At 38.8% G+C, this 20,596-nt stretch overlaps 1 protein-coding gene across 1 annotated transcript in view; it reads left to right on the forward strand.

Annotated features, from left to right (window-relative positions):
* Nucleotides 1-19,765, forward strand: part of scin (scinderin) — a 51,630-nt gene extending 31,865 nt beyond the window's left edge. Inside the window, exons 6-16 of the mRNA XM_055157663.1 lie at nucleotides 562-694; nucleotides 2,467-2,555; nucleotides 6,658-6,870; nucleotides 7,747-7,868; nucleotides 10,891-10,981; nucleotides 13,861-14,031; nucleotides 14,810-14,987; nucleotides 16,615-16,736; nucleotides 16,864-16,941; nucleotides 18,685-18,745; nucleotides 18,828-19,765. Of these exons, the coding sequence (XP_055013638.1) occupies nucleotides 562-694; nucleotides 2,467-2,555; nucleotides 6,658-6,870; nucleotides 7,747-7,868; nucleotides 10,891-10,981; nucleotides 13,861-14,031; nucleotides 14,810-14,987; nucleotides 16,615-16,736; nucleotides 16,864-16,941; nucleotides 18,685-18,745; nucleotides 18,828-18,991 (1,422 nt within the window). The 3' untranslated portion in view covers nucleotides 18,992-19,765. The remainder of the gene's footprint in view (nucleotides 1-561; nucleotides 695-2,466; nucleotides 2,556-6,657; nucleotides 6,871-7,746; nucleotides 7,869-10,890; nucleotides 10,982-13,860; nucleotides 14,032-14,809; nucleotides 14,988-16,614; nucleotides 16,737-16,863; nucleotides 16,942-18,684; nucleotides 18,746-18,827) is intronic.
* The last annotated feature ends 831 nt before the right edge of the window (nucleotides 19,766-20,596 follow it).

Raw genomic sequence — 20,596 nt, forward strand, 5'->3', positions numbered from 1 at the left:
CGCAAAGTTCATATGAAACACAAACATTTTAATCATCAAAACAGTGAAAATGTCAAATATGTCACATAAACAAGCAACAAAACTGCAGCACTGTAACAAAATTATTCAGTAAAATATGCCAAAAAATCCTCTTGGTGATGTATCGATACAGCAGCCCACGATATCGATACTGTATCAGCACGTTAAATTATACGATATATCGATATTTCAATATTTTTGCACAGCCCTAATCATTTGTTTTAGTGACGAGACCTAAAAAACTCACTGTATTAGATCAAAAACCTGCTTTTAACATTCATTTTCGCTGCCCCCATCTGTATCAAACATCACTGGTCTGTAGAATGCACTGATGTCTTCTGAAACCGAGCTGTTTTTGGTTTCGCTCTTTGTGGTTCAGACTAGAGCCCCACTTCAGAATCAGACCTGCTTCAGTCCTGCATATTTCAGACGTGGCTGTGTGTCGTTCTTATCTGAGTGATACTTGGAAATCCAAATACTTGCAGATACTTCAGACTGTACAGAGACTGGAGTGGTTGGAGTGTTGTATCGTTGTGTGTGCAGGTGTCTGACGCCTCGGGGTCCATGCAGCTGACCGTGGTGAAGGAGGAGAACCCCTTCAGACAGAGCGACCTTCTGTCTGACGAGTGCTTCATCCTGGACCACGGGAAAAACAACATCATCTTTGTGTGGAAAGGTACATTTAAAGCCGTTCGTTTCGATAGTTATGTCTTTGCTCTGCTTCAAATATTCCACAGTGTGACTTTAAACAGCTCTACTTTATATTTATTCAATTACAGATGGTTTTACAGCTCAAAAATACCTCAAAAACAGACATTCTGACTGTGAGCGGGGTTGATTCTCCACAGATCTGACCTGTAACTTGGTCTGGTTTGGTCTCCATGAAGATAGAAAGGTTTAATGGCATACTGTGAGACATTCCAGATAAAGCAATAACATCCCCATGGTGAAAAGCATTTGACGCAACCTCCATCAGAAAATGGTTACACATTGCAGCTTTAAAGGGCCCATATTGTTTTAACTTGTTAGAAATTGGCACATGAATAGTTATTACAACCAATACGCGCATCACGAATTTCGGACTTCCGGTCATCACACAGTGCATACTGGGAAGGATTTTCCGAAAAAGTGAGCATCAAACCGCCATGTTCGTTTTCCCAGTGGGATGTGTCTATTGTCAGAGTCGATCTTTTTTAGTCTTTTGAACCATATCACTTTTGTTTCTGGTTCTGATATTGTCATATTTTAGTTTTGGGATTCGGACATTGTAATTGTGTGGTTGTTGGATGTTCTAACAGCAGAGAACGGCTCAAAAAATGGGCTTTGGAAGTTTGTGAGCTCCATAAATGCAAAAGGGAATCAGATGTGTGTGACTGCAAACCTCTGTTCAAACTGTTTCCCTTTCCAACAGAATTGAAAAATAGTGAAAGGTGAAGGTGATGGGCAGGATTGATCCACAGGGAGGATGAAAAAGGAAACCTTTGGCTGCCTAAGAAATCATCCCGAGTTTGCAGCGAACATTTTGTATGTGGAGTGAAAACAAAGCAGAATCCCGTTTGTTAAGCGAGAGGTGCAGAAGACAAACAGACTGAGCTGCACTTTCTTGTTCTTGTGGTTTTACAGCAACATCACGTCTTGGTCTCTTTCCAGTGGAAGGTGTTTCTTGGTGAACAGTTGGTGAATTTCAAATTGATGTTGACTTTTTAAATTCGTAACCAAGTTTGAGCGAGGGATCGGGATTTTACTTTGTTGGCGCTTCACATACAAAATGTTCGCTGCAAACTCGGGATGATTTCTTAGGCAGCCAAAGGTTTCCTTTTTCATCCTTCCCATGGATCAATCCTGCCCATCGCCTTTGCCTTTCAGTGTTTTTCAATTCCGTTGGGAAGGGAAACAGTTTGAACAGAGGTTTGCAGTCACACACATCTGATTCCCTTTTGCAGTTATGGAGTTTGCAAACAAATTTCTCAAGCCGTTTTCCGCTGTTAGAACATCCAACAACCACACAATTATGATGTCCGAATCCCAAAACTAAAATATGACAATATCAGAACCAGAAACAAAAGTGATATGGTTCAAAAGACTTGAAAAGATCAACTCTGACAATAGACACATCCCACTGAGAAATCAAACATGGCAGTTTGATGCTCACTTTTTCGGAAAATCCTTCCTAGTATGGATTGCGCAATGATAAATGGAAACGGTGGAGTGAATTTATCAAAACAGATTCAGTTTGACCCTTTACTTTCTTCTTTCTTGCAATTGGTTGTAATAACTATTCATGTGTATGCATCAAAGGCAGTTTATCACCCTGGTCAGGCCTTCATGTCCTTGGACCACCTCAGAAAACAAATTGGAATTTTCCTGTGTAATTTCAGAGCTGATTTTGCAAAACTCACTCTCCTGGACCTAAACTTTTGTGTATTTGTTTGTGTATTTCTTTCTCAGGTCGTAACGCAAACGCCAACGAGAGAAGAGAGGCCATGAAGACAGCAGAGGGATTCATTCAGCAGATGGGCTACCCCGCTAACACACAGGTACACACACTAACACACAGGTACACACACTAACACACAGGTACACACACTAACACACAGGTACACACACTAACACAGGTACACACACTACACAGGTACACACTAACACACAGGTACACACACTACACAGGTACACACACACACAGGTACACACACTAATACACAGGTACACACACTAATACACACTAACACACAGGTACACACACTAACACACACTAACACACAGGTACACACACTAACACACAGGTACACACACTAACACACACACAGGTACACACACTAACACACAGGTAACACACTACACACAGGTAACACACACTAACACACAGGTACACACACTAATACACACTAACACACAGGTACACACTAATACACACAACACACACAGGTACACACACTAACACACAGGTACACACACTAATACACACTAACACACAGGTACACACACTAACACACAGGTACACACACTAATACACACTAACACACAGGTACACTCACTAACTCACAGGTACACACACTAATACACAGGTATACACACTAACACACAGGTACACACACTAACACACAGGTACACACACTAACACACAGGTACACACACTAACTCACAGGTACACACACTAACACACAGGTACACACACTAATACACACTAACACACAGGTACACACACTAACACACAGGTACACACACTAATACACAGGTACACACACTAATACACAGGTACACACACTAATACACAGGTACACACACTAACACACAGGTACACACACTAATACACAGGTACACACACTAATACACAGGTACACACACTAATACACAGGTACACACACTAACACACAGGTACACACACTAACACAGGTACACACACTAACACACAGGTACACACACTAATACACAGGTACACTCTCACCAACGCTTATGGAACTTTTATAACTCTTTCTCTTAGGCTACGTTCAGACTGCAGCCTGAAGTGACCCAAATCAGATTTTTTCGCTCCTATGCTCCTGTTTCCGATCTTTTAACGACTGAACGACACAGATCCGATTTTTTCAAATGTGACCCAGGACACTTGGGTATGTGCTCCAAAAACCGATACATATCCGATCTTTTGACATGCGACTTCAGTCTGAACGGCACAAATGTCACACAAACGTTCTTCTCGTCAGACGAAAATTGTTTCTGAACTCTATGTGAGTGAAGCAGTGAAGCCCATATCAATTCCACCACTCTTGTCTGCGACTCTGCACCCACACGTTCTTTTCTACGGACGTCGCTGCCGCTGCCCCACAAAACGCCACGGCCAAAAAACCTCGTCCTTCTCCTTCTCAATCTCCTCCTTAAAACAAATAAGCTGTACATGTTCTGGCTCCGGTACAACAGCAACTTTAAAATCTCCAGGGGCTCAATGCTCGCAGAAATGTTTAGGCGACTTCTGAAAACTTTGTGTCCTTCCAATGCACATGTGGGACACTTTTGGGGCGTTTAAAGTTCACACTGGAGATCACATACAAGTTGCATTTAATTGGAAATGTGAATGACCTTGCTAAACGATAGTATTTCATTTAAATAATCCAAATTAATCATTAAAACCTGCAGTCTGAACGTAGCCTTAGTCAAAAACGGTTGGTAAATTCTAGACTTGTTTAACATCAGTTCACCTGTTGTATTTCTGTTCTTTCTGCGCAGATTGTGTTAAAATAAAGCTCAGATTAAAGTCCAACTTGAATAACAGAGCTTCAGATTTAGTAGTACCTTCAGTTACAAAAACAAGTATTTAGGATTCAAAATTAAAATATACTTCCTGCTTCTTGTTAGTTCTGCTTCTCAATCTTGGAGCGAAGTCAGTTTAAGTGGCACAAATTTAAAAAATATATATATACAAATAATAAAAGATCATGTCTATTCTTCCTCTCGTTGACAATAAATAACCGTTTCACATCATCGGGATTTCAGTTTTGAGCAAAATTTGACCTCACTGTGGAGGATTTAAGCTCGTTCTATTTTAATAATCAACAAAGAATGTATTTTTACACCAGCATTTGCATGGCCTTATTCCAAATTTATGAGAGAAGAGAAGACACGTTTGCTTTTAACATCTCTGCCCTCAATATGTCATTTTTACAGAAAGTTGCAGAAAGTAAAAAGACAGAATCAGAGTTTGAGCGAGATGTGGGTCAGACCAGAAACGTGGAGCGTGTTTGTGACATTAAATGAACTCTTTAGTGGTCAGATAAAACTGTTACAAATTGAACAGTTTAGTTTTTTTAGCCACAATCCTGTTTCTACGCTTTTGGAAATGAGGTAATTTTGGTGCCATCGCCCAATATTTATGCCCTTCCAATGAGTACAAACCACATAACCACATGCACTGAGCTCTGTGGGTGTGCGTGTTTGAAGCAGAAGTAGAAAAACTGATAGTAGAAATAATCTGTTTCCTCCACCTGCTTATCTCTATGGGAGTGTTACTGCTTTAAATTTATTTTGCATTTGTTCAATTACAGAAGTAACAAAAAAGTACCTTGTTTGTGTAACCCCAGAGTCGTACAGCTCCATGACAAACTGTAAAGCTTTTGGACGCTGACAAAATAGAATTATCTTTTACTATGTTGTGAAAAACAGGTTTCTTACCGGGGGTGGAGTGTAGAATTCTGGTCCTTGGGTAAAAACCGTCACAGCAGGTTCCCACTACATGTTCTCTAGATCAGGGGTCTTCAACCTTTTTCCTCCGGTGAGCTCCTTGACATTTTATCTTCCTACGGGATTTGGGAAAAGCTTAATATACCACTTAGCCCCGTCAGCGGCGCATCACATACGTCACGACCAAATAGCAGCGATTGGTTAAATGAAAAAAAGTACCAGCCTACCGTCGAGTGAACGAATCCTAACATTGCGAGGTCAGACGGTTTCTACGAAGTTAAATCGACTGATGAATCAGGCTATGAGACCCCTGCTCTAGATTTTTTTTTAAAATGTACATTACAGACTTTTGGAAGGCCCTTCCTGCCCTAAGTCCTGGGTAATCCTTATATGTAACCTTACCTGTATCCCTGGACAGTCCAATGGCTCTGAGTCCTACACTGAGGGTGCTTGCCTCTCCACAGACCTGATCTGTAATTCAGCCTGGTGATTGCACCATGGAGAAAAGTTAAATGCAATACTTGGGAACATGCTATCCAATAAACAAACTAAAATGTGCATGTTTTTTTTTTTTTTTTTTTTTGAGCATGTTATTGTTCAAATTTGTGTTTGCAATTTGTGCAGCTCCTCACAGACCATTTTTTCAATGTTGTACAATGAATAGTTTTGTTTTTATATACTGTATTTTCTGGAGTATAAGTCGCACCAGCTAAAAAAGGCATAATGAAGAAGAAAAAAACATGTAGGTCGCACTTTTTGGGGGAAATTTATTTTATAAAATCAGAGACCAGGAACCGACATTTCATCTTGAAAGTCAAGTTCTAGTAAAAACAATTGAACAGAGAACAACAGACTGTTAACGTCACATATGAACAGTTCTTCAGATAAACTATAACATAAACAACAGAACAGAACAAGTTTAACAAACTCTCCATCTCACTCCAAATCAGTAAATCCATTCAATTCTTCATCCTCGGTGTCACTTCTGAGCAACTCCACGACCTCCGGAGGTAAACAGACGCCGCTTCCTCTTCTGTGTCGCTGTCGTCAGACTCAGCATCAGTTCCAGTTAGAATTATTCGGGCCTTTCTGAATCCCGACAGGATGGCACTGAGGTCACTTACATGTTAAATTGTTCAGTGATACAGAAGTAATGGTGCTATTGACTGACATGATACAGACAGGACAGAGGCTCTTTCTGCAGGAGACATGCGCAGTAGAGCCAAGTGACAGTGGTACAGGAGGAACAGGAGCAGCAGATACTGACACACAAGACTAGAACCTCTCCACGCTTCAGTGTGAAAATGTTAATATATAAGTTGCACCAGAATATAAGTCGCAGGAAACACCCAACAAATAAAAGGAAAAAAAAGTGTGACTTATAATCTGAAAAATACGGTACATCTCTTTATCCTATGACATCACATCTGCACCTTCTGCTCACTCCACCTCCATCTCCGCTCTCAGATCCAGGTTCTGCCGGAGGGAGGGGAGACGCCCATGTTCAAACAGTTCTTCTTGGGCTGGAGGGACCGAGACGAGAGCGAGGGTCTGGGGAAGGTCTACGTCACCGAGAGGATCGCTCACATTCAGCAGGTGGAGTTTGACGCGTCCAAACTGCACCAGTCCCACCACATGGCGGCGCAGTACATGGTGGACGACGGCAGCGGGGACACCAAGGTGAGGAATCATTTTTTTGATTTTTACACGTGACAAGATGTTTAAAGGTCCTGTATTATGCAAAACTGAATACTGTGAGCAGCTTTTTGTCATGTTGGAATGTTGTTGCCTCATCCAAAACATACCTAGAGTTTTTTTTTCGATTTTTTTGTTTAGTTTTTTACCTCAAAACCTGTTTACTGTGGGAAATATTATGTGTTGGTCATGCTAATTCACCTAATATTATGGACTTTGGAATGACAACAGGGTGGAAAACACGTATGACTATCTATAGGTCTATATAACATGTTTTTTCTGTACTTTGAGTGCCATAAAGAACATGTTTTTCTGGACTTTGAGTGCCACGAAGCAGAAAAACTGACATATGTGGTCCCCGTGGCATGTTTCCACCCATGATAAGGTGTACTGGGTCAGCAGTATTGTTCATTTTCTTGCTGTATATGTTAAATCAACAAGTTAATGTTTTGTCAAGATGTAGTATAAAGCTACCCCTGATTTTGAGTTGGTCAGAGGCGTCGTTCCGGGGTGGCAGTTGTACTTGGTAATCAACTTGAATCTCTCTCAATGGAAATGCTGAAATAAAGTGGCCTGTTCTCTCGGATTCTCCATCTCCTGTGCTTCTTTTTAGGACACGCATTGAACCTTCCGAAAAAACTCACATTACCGTGCAATATATCTGTACTGAGGAAGTCAAATTTTGCTCAAATACACAGACAATGCTTTCGTAGTGCATGTGTGAAGCAAAACAACACACAATAAGGTCATTTTTGATAAGTAGTCCAAATCTACTATTACTACTATTGCTGCTATCTGTGAATATACTAAAGAAGAGATGCACTTTTAAACGTTTTTATGAATCTTCGGTGTTTGTTGTAGATCTGGAGGGTGGAGAGCAGCGGGCGTGTCCCTGTGGACGAGAGCACCTATGGGCAGTTCTACGGAGGAGACTGTTACATCATCCTGTACACCTACGGCGCCCGGCAGATCATCTACACGTGGTAACGCACAAACACGTGTTTTATTTAGATTACACACTGTTTCAACAAGTTTAAGCAGAGGTGGCGCTACCGTTAGGCAAAAGTAGGCGGCCGCTTAGGTCCCCCGAACCTGGAGGGGCCCCCAACCAATTTCCCACAGTGCCACTAATGGCCGAGGCCTCAGAGCAATTTTATTTTCTCTCAATATGACATTAAATGAGAGTGGTTTATTTTTAAACAAGAAAACACCATCAAAATAATATCTGACTCTCAAATCTGTTTAAACTGTCAAAGCATTTCCACCTTTCACGTTAGAATGGACGAGTCAGCTTGACCCTGATTTGAACATAATCATGGCATAATTTTAATCCTATGTAATGTATGTAAACAAAAATGTAACTGTACTAGCAAAAAAAATAAAACTACTTTCAGTTCTGGTTATCTAGTAGGCGACTGAACAACAATAACTGAATAAGACAATTTCCAATCCACCATAATTCAAATAAAAATGTGCGTGTCTCAAGAACAATGGGGAAAAACAGACAATAAATATAAAAAAAACAAACAAAAACAAAGCGGTGCATTATAATGAGGGCCCCAAACTCAAGTTCACCTAGGGCCCCCAAATTTCTAACTCCGCCACTGAGCATATGCTAGGCCCCACCACGTAAATTTGCAGCAAAAAGGACTCTTGATCCTTTGTAAATTACATTGCAAATTTCTCTGATCTGGCCAAGATTTTAAAACTTATACCAGGTTATTCATCTTGTTTTCAGATTTATTCTCTACTTACAAGTTCTGAGAGCTTAATTCTAGTCTAGAGGTTGTTTATTTTAAGATAACTTGTCAGTTAAAATGATCTTGCTGCACAGACTGATCATTTCATTTCAGATAATTTACTTTTACGTCACTTTCTGATTATGTGTTTACATTTTTAAATTTTGGCTAAGCTTTATTGCAGCGTAGAATCATAACATGACTATGAACGCCCCTGTCGACAGGTTCTAGAAAATGAGCTGTTTAAATCCATTTTGTGTTTTTTCTTAAGTTTTCAGAAAGTCATAAAACTTTTTGCTAATACGTGCATTGTGTCACCATGGTAACTCGTAAACATTTCACCATTAGAGATACATGTAGAACACCCCCAAGCGTCATGTCACTGCAAAGTATCAATATTTACATTATGGATGTTTTTATTGCACTGGGGAAAAACGCTTGGAAAAAAGGCTTGCATTTCCACGAACCTGACTCAGACGTAACCTAAAGGAGCATTTCTATCCACTGATCTTAGGCAGTAGCTCAGTTGGTAGAGCATTTGTCCACTGATCAGAAGGTTAACGGTTTGAATCCTGCTCTCGACATAATAACACTGTTTGAGTGCTCAGATCCTTGTTGATGTGATTCCAGCTCTCACAGATGAATGCTGTTGTTATGTTCTTGGGCAAGACACTTAAACCACCTTGCCCCCCACCTTGGTAACATGGTAGAAAGCTGCAAAAACAGACCTGGGTGTTGTGCAGCTCCTGGGCCAAGTACATAATACTTTGGTTCACTCTGACCAACAAAAAAAAACAAACATATTTTAACATTTTACCTCATGCATGGACTAAAGCTTCATTACTTTAACTTTTTTACAATTCATATTATGCAGAATTGAATAAAGCATTTTGGCCCTCCACAATACTTTCTGTTTCTCATGTGACCCCATGGAAAAAAGAATTGCCCACCCCTGTGCAAAAAGGTCAGTTTTGCATAATTTTCTCTCTTTAATCCACTCCCTACACAGAGCACCTTTAAATGCACATGTGTAGTTTTGTCTTTGGATATAGTTATTCTGTTTGGGTCCAGTAAAATGGATGCAGTCGAACACAGTCATTGTTGTTGTCTATTACTGTAACAGAAAGAGCATATTTTTCTTTATCTCTTTGCATGTTTCACTTCCTCTCGTTCTGCTCTGATACTCGTCCTCCTGTTGCACCTGATAACTTTAATCCTCTCTCATCTGAGTCTCATTTGTGTCAAGGCTGTTTCTCTGTAACACGAGACACAAACTTACTCTTCTAAACCCAGGATTAATGCATATTTTCAGTAGCTTCTAAACGGCAACCGCATCTAAATGTCACCTTATTTGTTCTCAACTGTTGCCAGCAGAGGGCGCCAAATGCTCAATCCAAACGTCAATAATGAAACTGAAATCTTAATTTGCATGATTTTCTGTCTATTAAATTATATTTTTAGCAGACCGTGCACCTTGTTTGTTTCATAACATTTCCTGCATGTCAAATCTTGGTCTGTCAAGTGAATAAATTGTCAAAATTACTCAAATTAAGATTACAATTTGGAATTCAAAGTCATTTTAAGTAAACTAGGTATTTTCTGTATAATCAGTCATCCAGGTATAGTCAGGCTGGTGCCACCTATTGTCTCTGCTCAATTTCATTTCTCTCCAGCGTCTAGGTCAGGAATCAGAATACGCTAGACGGTCAGACAAAAGACAAAAGACAAAAACCCCAGAAGTGCGAATTCGGGCACCAGCCAATCAGCGAAGACCCATACATTCTGTGTTGGCAACAATTCCCGAAACCGAGGATTTAAACAAAGAGAACAAAGAGAATGTTTGATGAATTTTATCAAGGGGAAAGACGTTATTGTCCTTCTTCCTACAGGATTTGGGAAAAGTTTAATATACCAGTTAGCCCCGTTAGCGGCGCATTTCACACGTCACGACCAAACAGCAGCGATTGGTTAAATAAAAAAAGTATCTGCCTACTGTCAAGCGAACGAATCCTAATGCTGCGAGGTCAGATAGTTTCCCTGAAGTGAAACCGGTTGATGAATAAGACTAGTCCAGGTAGGATCCAGGCTTTAAACTACTCATTACTTTCTACAGTGCAGGTGCAGGTACTGACTTAGTGACATCCATACAATATTTTGTGTATATGTTACATGTAATTATCTGGTAACATCATAAAAACATACATACATAGCGCTGTGTAAGTACAAGCCTGTGTAAAATGCGTCTTGTGTGTGTTTGTGTTTGTAGGCAGGGGTCCAGCAGCTCCTTGGACGACCTGACCGCCTCGGCCTTCCTCACCGTGGAGCTGGACCGCTCTCTGGGAGGAAACGCAGTACAGGTACAAGCACAAGCACCGGGAGGGCATCTGACACACTGCAGCTTTTATAGAGACTGACGGAAATGGAAATATGATGTTTAAAAGACGAGGGTCAAGAAAAGTACTGTCAAAAATATCTAAAAACAATGACAAACAAAAGTATTTATTATATTAAAGCGGTATTATAGTATTTGCATTTTTATCACTTTCACAATAAAGCAGTCAGATGGTGGTTTAGTATGTGAGCGATATGGATCAAAAAATATATCTCGATATATTTTGCTATATCTCGATATACGATATATATCTCGATATACGATATATATCTCGATATATGTTCAAGAAAAAATAACCCCCTAAAACTGAAAACTGCAAAAAAAAATCTGCCAAATTCCACAAGGTCCTTTTTTTTAATTGAAGTGTAAGAGGTCGGCAGTTCATACAGGAACATTTAAGATTACAAAAAAAAAACTAATTACATAAATAATAATTTAACTGTAAAATAAAAGAAATAATACATATTTCCTTATTTTCATTCATAAATAAAACAACTCAACACAAGCTCATCTTTGCATTAACTCTGTTATCCAAACCAGAACCAGAACCAGAACCATGAGCTCATTTAGCAGAAGAAGCTCAGGATGTTCCTTATTTTAATAGATCCATGTTATTATCCAGCAGTGAGGAGCTCTGAGGTTTAATCCCACAATCCACTGCAGATCAAACCCAACGTTTCCAAACACTATTGTACAAGTGACACTGCAGCAGATTATTAATTTAAATATTCTGCATAAAAACAACTTTACATGACTAAACTTTACAATATATAAAACATAACGACTCTAGAGCCACATCAGCCCGTTTGCGATAATAATGTGTTTAATGCAGTTTTGCGCACGTGTGTTTACATTTTACAGAAACGAAACTTAAGCGCATGACTCATTTGCATAAACAGCACTTCTCATGCAGCTCAGCTCGTTTAGCTTCTTTCGGGCTAAAGGACGCGACTCGGTGGAATATGAGGTTTTGTTGCTGATGGTTTTGTCTGTAAATGCTGGAAAAGGTTCGTGGTGCTTGAAGCTTTTCACTGGCACCAACTTTCAGCGTTTACGGCGACAGTGACGAGTGAAGGAGACACGAGCGAACGAAATCAGGGAGGCGGGGGTGCGGAGGCGATGACAGAGAAGGTAAACAAGCGAAGCGGCGAAATCAGAATTGAATATAAACATTATATCGATATATACGATATGTCAGAATTCATATCGAGTTTAAAAACTCGATATATTTAAAATATCGATATATCGCCCACCCCTAGTATGTGACCTTTTCAGATATTTATTATAGTGCTGTCATGCAATTAAAAAAAATGAGAGATTAATTAATTATGATCTGTAATTAATTAATCTAATTAATCTCATTTTAATCTCACCTAAAAATTGCTGAGAAAAGCTTCAATTTGAGGTATTTTCATTTAAATTCATTATTACATTATTGTGGCAGATCAAAAGACTCATATAGAACAAAAAAAGTGACTTTATAAAGTCATTTATTGTTTAACAAATCTCCCCAAATTGGCTGTTGAGCCCAAGTCTCCACGAATAAGAAACTGTTTGCTGTAAAGTAGCAAAGACGAGGAAATCTGAACATAATAACTTTTGTTTACTTAAAGACAATAAAAAGTCCAGTCTTTCCTTAACCAGATTAAAAATATTATTGATAGAGAAATGCTTTATATATGAGATCACTGGTTTTAGTCCTGGTTTTAGTCCTGGTTTAGACCTGGTTTAGACCTGCTTTAGACCTAGTTTAGTCCTGGAATGGATTAATCCTGGTTTTAGTCCTGGTGTTAGTTCTGGTTTAGTCCTGGTTTAGTCCTGGTTTTAGTTCTGGTTTTAGTTCTGGTTTAGTTCTGGTTTAGTCCTGGTTTTAGTTCTGGTTTTAGTTCTGGTTTAGTTCTGGTTTAGTTCTGGTTTAGTCCTGGTTTAGTTCTGGTTTTAGTTCTGGTTTTAGTTCTGGTTTAGTCCTGGTTTAGACCTGGTTTAGTCCTGGTTTAGTCCTGGACTGAATTAGTCCTGGTTTTAGTCTTGGTGTTAGTTCTGGTAAATGTCGCTCTTACTGCGCGTGTTTTGTGTGGGTTTCCGACAATGAGTGGAATTGCCGAAATAAAAAAATGTATAAATGTGTTTTGTATGTGTGTGTGTTGTTGTCCCAACAACACATAAAAACAGGTTTTATAATAAAGAAACTCACATACAGAAACACTAAAGTTAGAGATAAAAAATGAGATTAACGCGATTAAAAAACATAACGCGCTAAATATGACTGTAATTAATTAATCGCAATTAACGCGATCATTTGACACCCCTAATTTATTATATTTATTATATTTTCCCAGATCTTGTTTGTCACTATGTACTTAAATGGAGTCAGTGGAATTAACCAGCTTCCATAAAACATAAAAAATTTTCCTTTACTTCTTATAAGCAATATTAAGAAAACACTGTACTGTTGATTTTTAAATCTTTTATTATTTTTTATTCTTTATTTTGTTTATTTTGTTTGTATTTCGCTTGTCTTGTCTTTCTGTGTGTGTCTCTGTGTGTCCTGACATGTTCACGCTTGATTAAAAGAACAATAAATTACAAATCACACACAACGTCAACTATATTAAGTGAAGTGTCTTGCTTCAGGATCAAAATAACAGTATGCACTATTTAGGCTGGAATCGTGCCACCAACCAGTTGTTTATAAGCTAACCACAAGAGAAACTGAAATTGAACCTCAGACCTTCTCCGTGTAAGGCCACATTATGAGAGAGTTTTCATTTATTGACATTTTATCTACATAATTTAACTGTACAACTTCGCTTAATTCACCTATTTCTTCTGGTTTTCTTGTAGGTGAGAGTGTGTCAGGGTAAAGAGCCTCCACACCTCCTCAGTCTGTTTAAATCCAAGCCCCTGATCATCTATAAGAACGGGACTTCACGTCTGGGAGGAACAGCGCCCCCTCCTGACACGCAGCTCTTCCAGGTCCGACGCAACCTGGCCTCCATCACCAGGATCGCAGAGGTAAACGCTACGGCAGCACATTTGGAAGTCGATGCCACTGACTTCCTGTTTAAATATTCCATTATGAAGCAGTTTGCGATGTAGAAAATGTAAAATAATGATCTGTGTACATTAGGGAAATAAAAAAAATGCTTAGAAGCGAATTGGTTGAGAGGGAAACGAAGCAGGCTGTGATCATTAAAGGTCCTATATTACTGTATTTTTTGCACAATAAGTCGCTCTGGAGTGTAAGTCGCACTTTTTGGGGGATTTTTTTTTTTTTTTGCACCATTGAGCACAGGCCATTGAAAACAATACGGTGCCATCTTGGATTTATCTTCCAGATTTTATTATACTTCTATGCTTCATAGTCCTGGAGTTTTGAATAGGAAATCAATGGTATTACCGACTTGCTGTTACAATACTTTATTAGTAAGCAGTTTACAATGAACAAAATGGAATATAACTATGTATACATGTTCATTGTTCAGTCCCCATCTACTTTTCTGAACTTGAAAAGAAGCAAAGTGAAGTAGAAAAAATTAATTTCACCATAAGTATTGAGATGAACTGCACTGCACTGTACACTAGTGTTTTTATCTTAATTTATTTATCTATGGTTACTGTAGTGGTTAGAGGTGATGCTATTTGTTGTTTCTGTGCACATGGGATAGAGAGAAACGTAATTTCGATTCCTTTACATGTGTAGGACATTTGAAGAAATTGACAATAAAGCGAACTTTGAACTCTAAACTTTGACGTATGTGACGTGTGACGCAGTTCCTTTCTCTGCCTGCAGGTGGACGTGTGCGCCGTCAGCCTGAACTCCAACGACGCCTTCCTGCTGAAGCTGGCGGGGGGGCGGGGCTACCTGTGGATGGGCAAAGGGGCGAGTCAGGAGGAGGAGAAGGGGGCGGAGTATATGAGCGAGCAGCTGAAGTGTACGACCACTCGCATCACGGAGGGAGACGAGCCAGGTCTGACACACACGCCTCAACATACTACAACACTAACTAGGACTGGGGATCATTAAGGAGTTGCAGATACGATACATACCTCGATACAGTGCACTTTTGGTCCGATATGATATATTTCTAATCGATTCAATACGATTACTTAAAAAATAAAGGCTAAATCATGGCTGTGATACTAAAAGTCTTTGTTAAACCGCTTCCTATGCAAATTCATATGAAACACAAACATTTTAATCATCAAAACTGTGAAAATGTCAAATGTGTTGCATAAACAAGTTTCCTTCCTCTAAACAAGCAACAAAACTGTAGCTCTGTGACAAAATAATCTTGTCAAATACACCAAAAAAATGCACTTGCTGATATATCGATACAGCAGCCCATGATATCGATACTGTATCATGACATTAAACTAAACAATATATCGATATTTCAATATTTTTGCACACCCCTAACACTAATGCACTGTTTTGTATCCTTGCCATATTGATTAAAGATTTAAACTAAACATTAGATCTTTTGAATAGGAAAAGTTATTCAAAATGTTGTATATATCAGCAAGCTATTTTAGTTTTTTTTAAATTATTATTATTATTGGTCAAATGGCAGCATTGGATTGTAGTTTTGTTTCTGTTCCATTTTCATCACCACAGTCATTATTAAAAAAAACTTTTTATACAACACAATGTATTTTAACACAATATAATAGTAGTATGTTGAATATTGTCAGGTGAGCTTATACTTGTTCTGATAAAGACTGTTCCATGGAAATTGAAATAATCTTTTGAGAAAAAGTCCTCATTTCAAAACCAAAAGACATTCTCCAGCACAAAATTCATGTCATATAAGGAAGGAATAATTGTTTTTGATATTGATTCTGAATAGATCTACAGGCGAGTTTCATTGTTGACAAAAGCGCGCGTTGCATGCTGGGAATTATTTTGGTCGGCGGCAAGAAACACTAATTCAACATGACGGACGGAGCGAGAAAGCACGTAAAGGGTATTGATCCCGGTTATTTATCCACTCTAACGGCAGAGGACCCAAGACCATTTGACCAGAAATTGGTCATAAGCATCGATGGAGCCAAATCACCCTTTTCAACCCCTACAAAAGGTGGAACAAACCAAATTTCTGGTCAGAATCACCAACTACCTGGACAAATATTCACTTTGGTGATATCCACAATGACTTGGTGGAAACTCCTGGACCATTCACAGCAGAAAAGATGAAAACCTCCAAGAGTCTCGATGTGTTGTTGAACTTGTTGGAGTCCACGGTTTGTTAGGATCTTCTACGTTTGCTCTGCGGATGTTTGAAAGCCGTTTAATTCGCCGTTAGCGGTTTCTTTTCACTCAGAATACGAAAAAGACATTTTCCTTCTTCCGTGCTTCTATTTGTGCATCCGATAATGCAGCAGGAATTTACCATTATCGGGGATAAATACGCGAGGTTACGCACTGTGTTTGACCGCTACCGTGTTTCTTGCCTCAGACCAAAATATTTCCCAGCATGAAACGCGGGCTTTTAATAACAATGACGTCAGCTGAAACTCGCCTATAGATTGGGCTGGCTTGGGTCTAATATATTGCAATGTTGTGTTCTTATATGTTGTTCTTTGTTGTTCTTCCAGCGGACTTCTGGGAGTCACTGGGCGGCAGGACCGAGTATCAGACGTCTCCAAACCTGGAGAGTGAAACCATGGCCCACCCCCCTCGTCTGTTCGGCTGCTCCAACAAGACCGGGAGATTCATAGTATGTGATAAATACAGAGAATATGAAGGCTGAGCTCACACTACAGGGTTTACAGGCTGCATGATATAAAAAAAATATCTCCTTTAATCTGAGTTTGTGATGAGTGAATCTTTGGTTCGGTGTACAGATTGAGGAGGTCCCTGGAGAATTCACACAGGACGATCTGGCTGAAGATGACGTCATGCTGCTGGACGTGTGGGACCAGGTAATGGGACACTTGGATTATTTTCCCAGATTGTGTAATTTAAATTTACTACAAACTCAATCTCAAGACCTTTTTACCACAAACCAACAAAAGAGCTGCAGCTATCTCTTTATATTCAAGTGTTAATATAAAGCTTTATGTGTATTTTTAAATCAGTAGATTGACCAAAACCAAAGATGGGCCTGTGCTGGAGATCGCTGATACTCTAAAAAGTCCACACACTGGCCTGATGTTTGGGTCTATCGTTAGTTTTCACATGAACACGTGGTCTTCAAACTCGCTGACACAACCACAAACAGAAAATGTCAAAGTGTCACACCACAACAAAACGGCTCCAACACTGAGACAGTTTGAGCGAGTGATACATCATATTTAGATCAGGGGTCTCCAAACTTTTTTCTCCAGGGAGCTTCTTTTACAAAATGAAATGCCAGAGAGCTGCTCATTTCAGCTGTCGCAAAGAGACTGAGTAAATATAAGAGTCACGGCAAACCTTAGGTGGGGAACAGTTAGATGCTTATAAAACATAAACCATTATCCAGGGCTGGAAATCCTGGAAAAGTCATGGAAATATATTTATTTTTTAAATTTATCATTGCATTTATATAGTGCCTTTCAAGATACCCAAAGCATTTTACAGCTCATTAGTCATTCACTCAACACTCAGTAGTGTGTACTACTGTAGCCACAGCTGCCCTGGGATAGACTGACGGAAGCGAGGCTGCCAATCTGCGCCATCGGCCTTTCTGACCACCACCATCACTCATGCACACACCACTTTCATACTAGGCAATGTGGGTGAAGTGTCTTGCCTAAGGACACAATGACAGTTTTTGTGACTGGCGCCCCCCTGTGGCTCCTGATTTTCCCTCTGGTCTCCCGTCCAAGTATTAACCAGGTGCGGCCTTGCTTAACTTCTGAGATCTGACGAGATCAGGCTTTGACAAGTCAGTATGGCCAAATTAAAAATGTCATATTCCAGGCCTAGAAATGTCATGTAATTTTTTATTTCAATGAAAGTTTTGAAAATGTCATGGAATTTTAGTATCTCTTTCAGGCAACTACAGAGTTCTGTTAAGTTCTCATTAGGTTATTATGAGTGCAAAGGGTTAACATTTCATATTTAGCTCTAAAAGCCTGATCAATTCTACACATGGAGGTGCCGTAAAGTGGAAAATTCACTTTAGGTGATGAAAAAGTCATCAATAATCAAATTTTACTTATTAAGCACAATACATAGAATTCAAAAATCCCTTGGCGATCTATTTGAAGGGCTTGAAGAGGCACTAGTAGCTCCTGAGCTTCAGGCTGGAGACCCCTGATTCAGATGCTGTAACACAAATCACGTATTGCAGGTAGGAATCTAAATCTCTCGGTACGATGTTTTCACAATTTGCATCTCACTGTACGATATTTATTTGCGATAGTTTGAAGAGGCTGATATAATTGTAGATACGACACTTTTTTTGCTTTTAAAATACCATGACAAGATTTTGGGGTGAATTATTTCCATCATAATCCCAAGAATTCAAGTAAAAAACATATTTCTTCATGTTGTCTGCACTGAAATGAATCATGGGATATGTAGTTCTCTAAGTTTATAAGCTGTTGTTACTGTAAAACCATGCATTTAAGCAAAAGAACTTGTGATTCAATATATTGTGACGGCCCACGGCATTATTGTGAGACTTTTGACGATACATTATCACAATATTTCAGTTATTGTTACATCCCTAATTTCAGGTTTTTGTCTGGATTGGAAAAGACGCGAATGAAGTGGAAAAGACAGAATCCATCAAATCAGGTTCGAACTAAACACACTTACTTAAAAATACTCTGACCTGTAATTTTGTACTAATCATTTGTCATAATCTCTCTTGTTTCAGCGATCCAGTACATAAAGTCAGACCCGAGCGGGCGGGACAAGAGCACCCCGCTGGTGGTGGTGAAGCAGGGCCACGAGCCGCCCATCTTCACGGGCTGGTTTCTGGCCTGGGACCCTCTGCACTGGGACTCTGTGACCAGGAACATGAAGTCTCTCACTGTGTAACATAAAACAACAACGAAGGAGCCGTTCAAAACAGTATCTTGTTTACATTGTCACTGCTCATGTATTACTGAAGCTTTTACGAACTTTTGTGAATGTCTTTTTTTTTTTTTTTATCTGTGAGTTTGGCAAAGTGTTCATAAACGTTTATTTTATTTTCTACACTCAGTGCCACTTAAGTCTTAAAGCGACACCATGTAACTTTGTGGAGATGCCAAGTTACCCGCAAGAACCCATGGAAATAGAAAGGCTAGATAAGAGTCAGGTTTGTGGAGATGCGAGCCCACTCATAGTAAATATACATGTTTTTCTACGCTTTTCATTGCACAGAAATAATCGTAAAAATCAATAAATGTTGTGATACATATTTCCTATTCAAAAAGTGAAAAAGTAGACTTGATATGTTTATATTACAAATTAAATTAATGAAAGTGTGACCTCCGAACGAGTGACAATATAGGGAAATACTGATTAAATGAAAAGTTATTGTAGTGAAAGATTTTATCAAACATTACAGATGTTTTTATGTAATATATCTCACAAAAGATTTAATATTTTTACTTAGTCTAGTACTGTAAGCCTTATATTTGTCATTTATTGCACTGCACGTTTTGGAGTATCAAACTGTTACTCGTTTTTGTTTTATAAAGTCTAATTATGAACCAGGTCAGTTTGGTTTGCATGAAAATCTGCGTTAACTATTACTGCCAAGAAAAATGCCTTTTGTTGTTTTGAATTTATATATTCTATAATAAAAAAAATCGAGTAAAAAGTAAAGTTTGAATGTTCGTAATGTTTTGTTGTTGTTGTTCCTTTCCCCGTCACAAGATGGCGACAAACTACTGGGAAAGTTTTCGGAGCGAGTCACGAGTTAGTATCGTGTATAAGCCTAATTTTATAACGTTTTTCTAAATAAATCTTTTTCTTTTTTTTTCTCAATATTGTTATTTTATTGGTAATCTTTGCTGTTTTCTTCTCTCTGACGAATTAAGAACATAAATTAGCACACAGAGCCTAAATAATGTGATGTAATCAAAGTGAACGATGCTAATCCTGTTTCTTTTAGTAATTATTAACGATAAAATTTGCCAAAACAACAAAAAAATAAAAGCATAGGCCTGTATTTAAATATAGTGGGATTATTTGGGCTATTTTAACATTTTTAAATAAATGAATGAATGAATAAATGAATAAAGAAAAATAAATAAAGGGCTGTGAAAGTTATTTTTACAAGCTCATTTTGTTCAGGTAGCCTAAAAGATGCAAATAAAAAACAAAATAAAATAAATAAATACATTTTATTAATATAAAAATAAATAAATAAAATAGTGGGTTGCGAAAATTGCAATATTATTTTTTTAAAGGTGCATTATGTAACTTTTCTGGTGGAGCGTCCGTCAAATACTCTTCTCCATGGAGATGTTATTGCTTTGTCTGGAATGTTTCACAGTATGGCTTTAAACCTTTCTACGTGTGAGACCAAACCAGACCGAGTTACAGGTCAGATCTGTGGAGAGGCGACCCCGCTCACAGTCAGAATACCTGTTTTGTAGGTATTTTTGAGCTATAAAACCACCTGTAATTGAATAAGCGTAATGACAGACGAAT

Source organism: Boleophthalmus pectinirostris, unplaced genomic scaffold (assembly GCF_026225935.1).
Source record: "Boleophthalmus pectinirostris isolate CB_2022bp ecotype Guang Dong unplaced genomic scaffold, ASM2622593v1 HiC_scaffold_21, whole genome shotgun sequence".
Taxonomy (NCBI): Eukaryota; Metazoa; Chordata; class Actinopteri; order Gobiiformes; family Gobiidae; genus Boleophthalmus; species Boleophthalmus pectinirostris.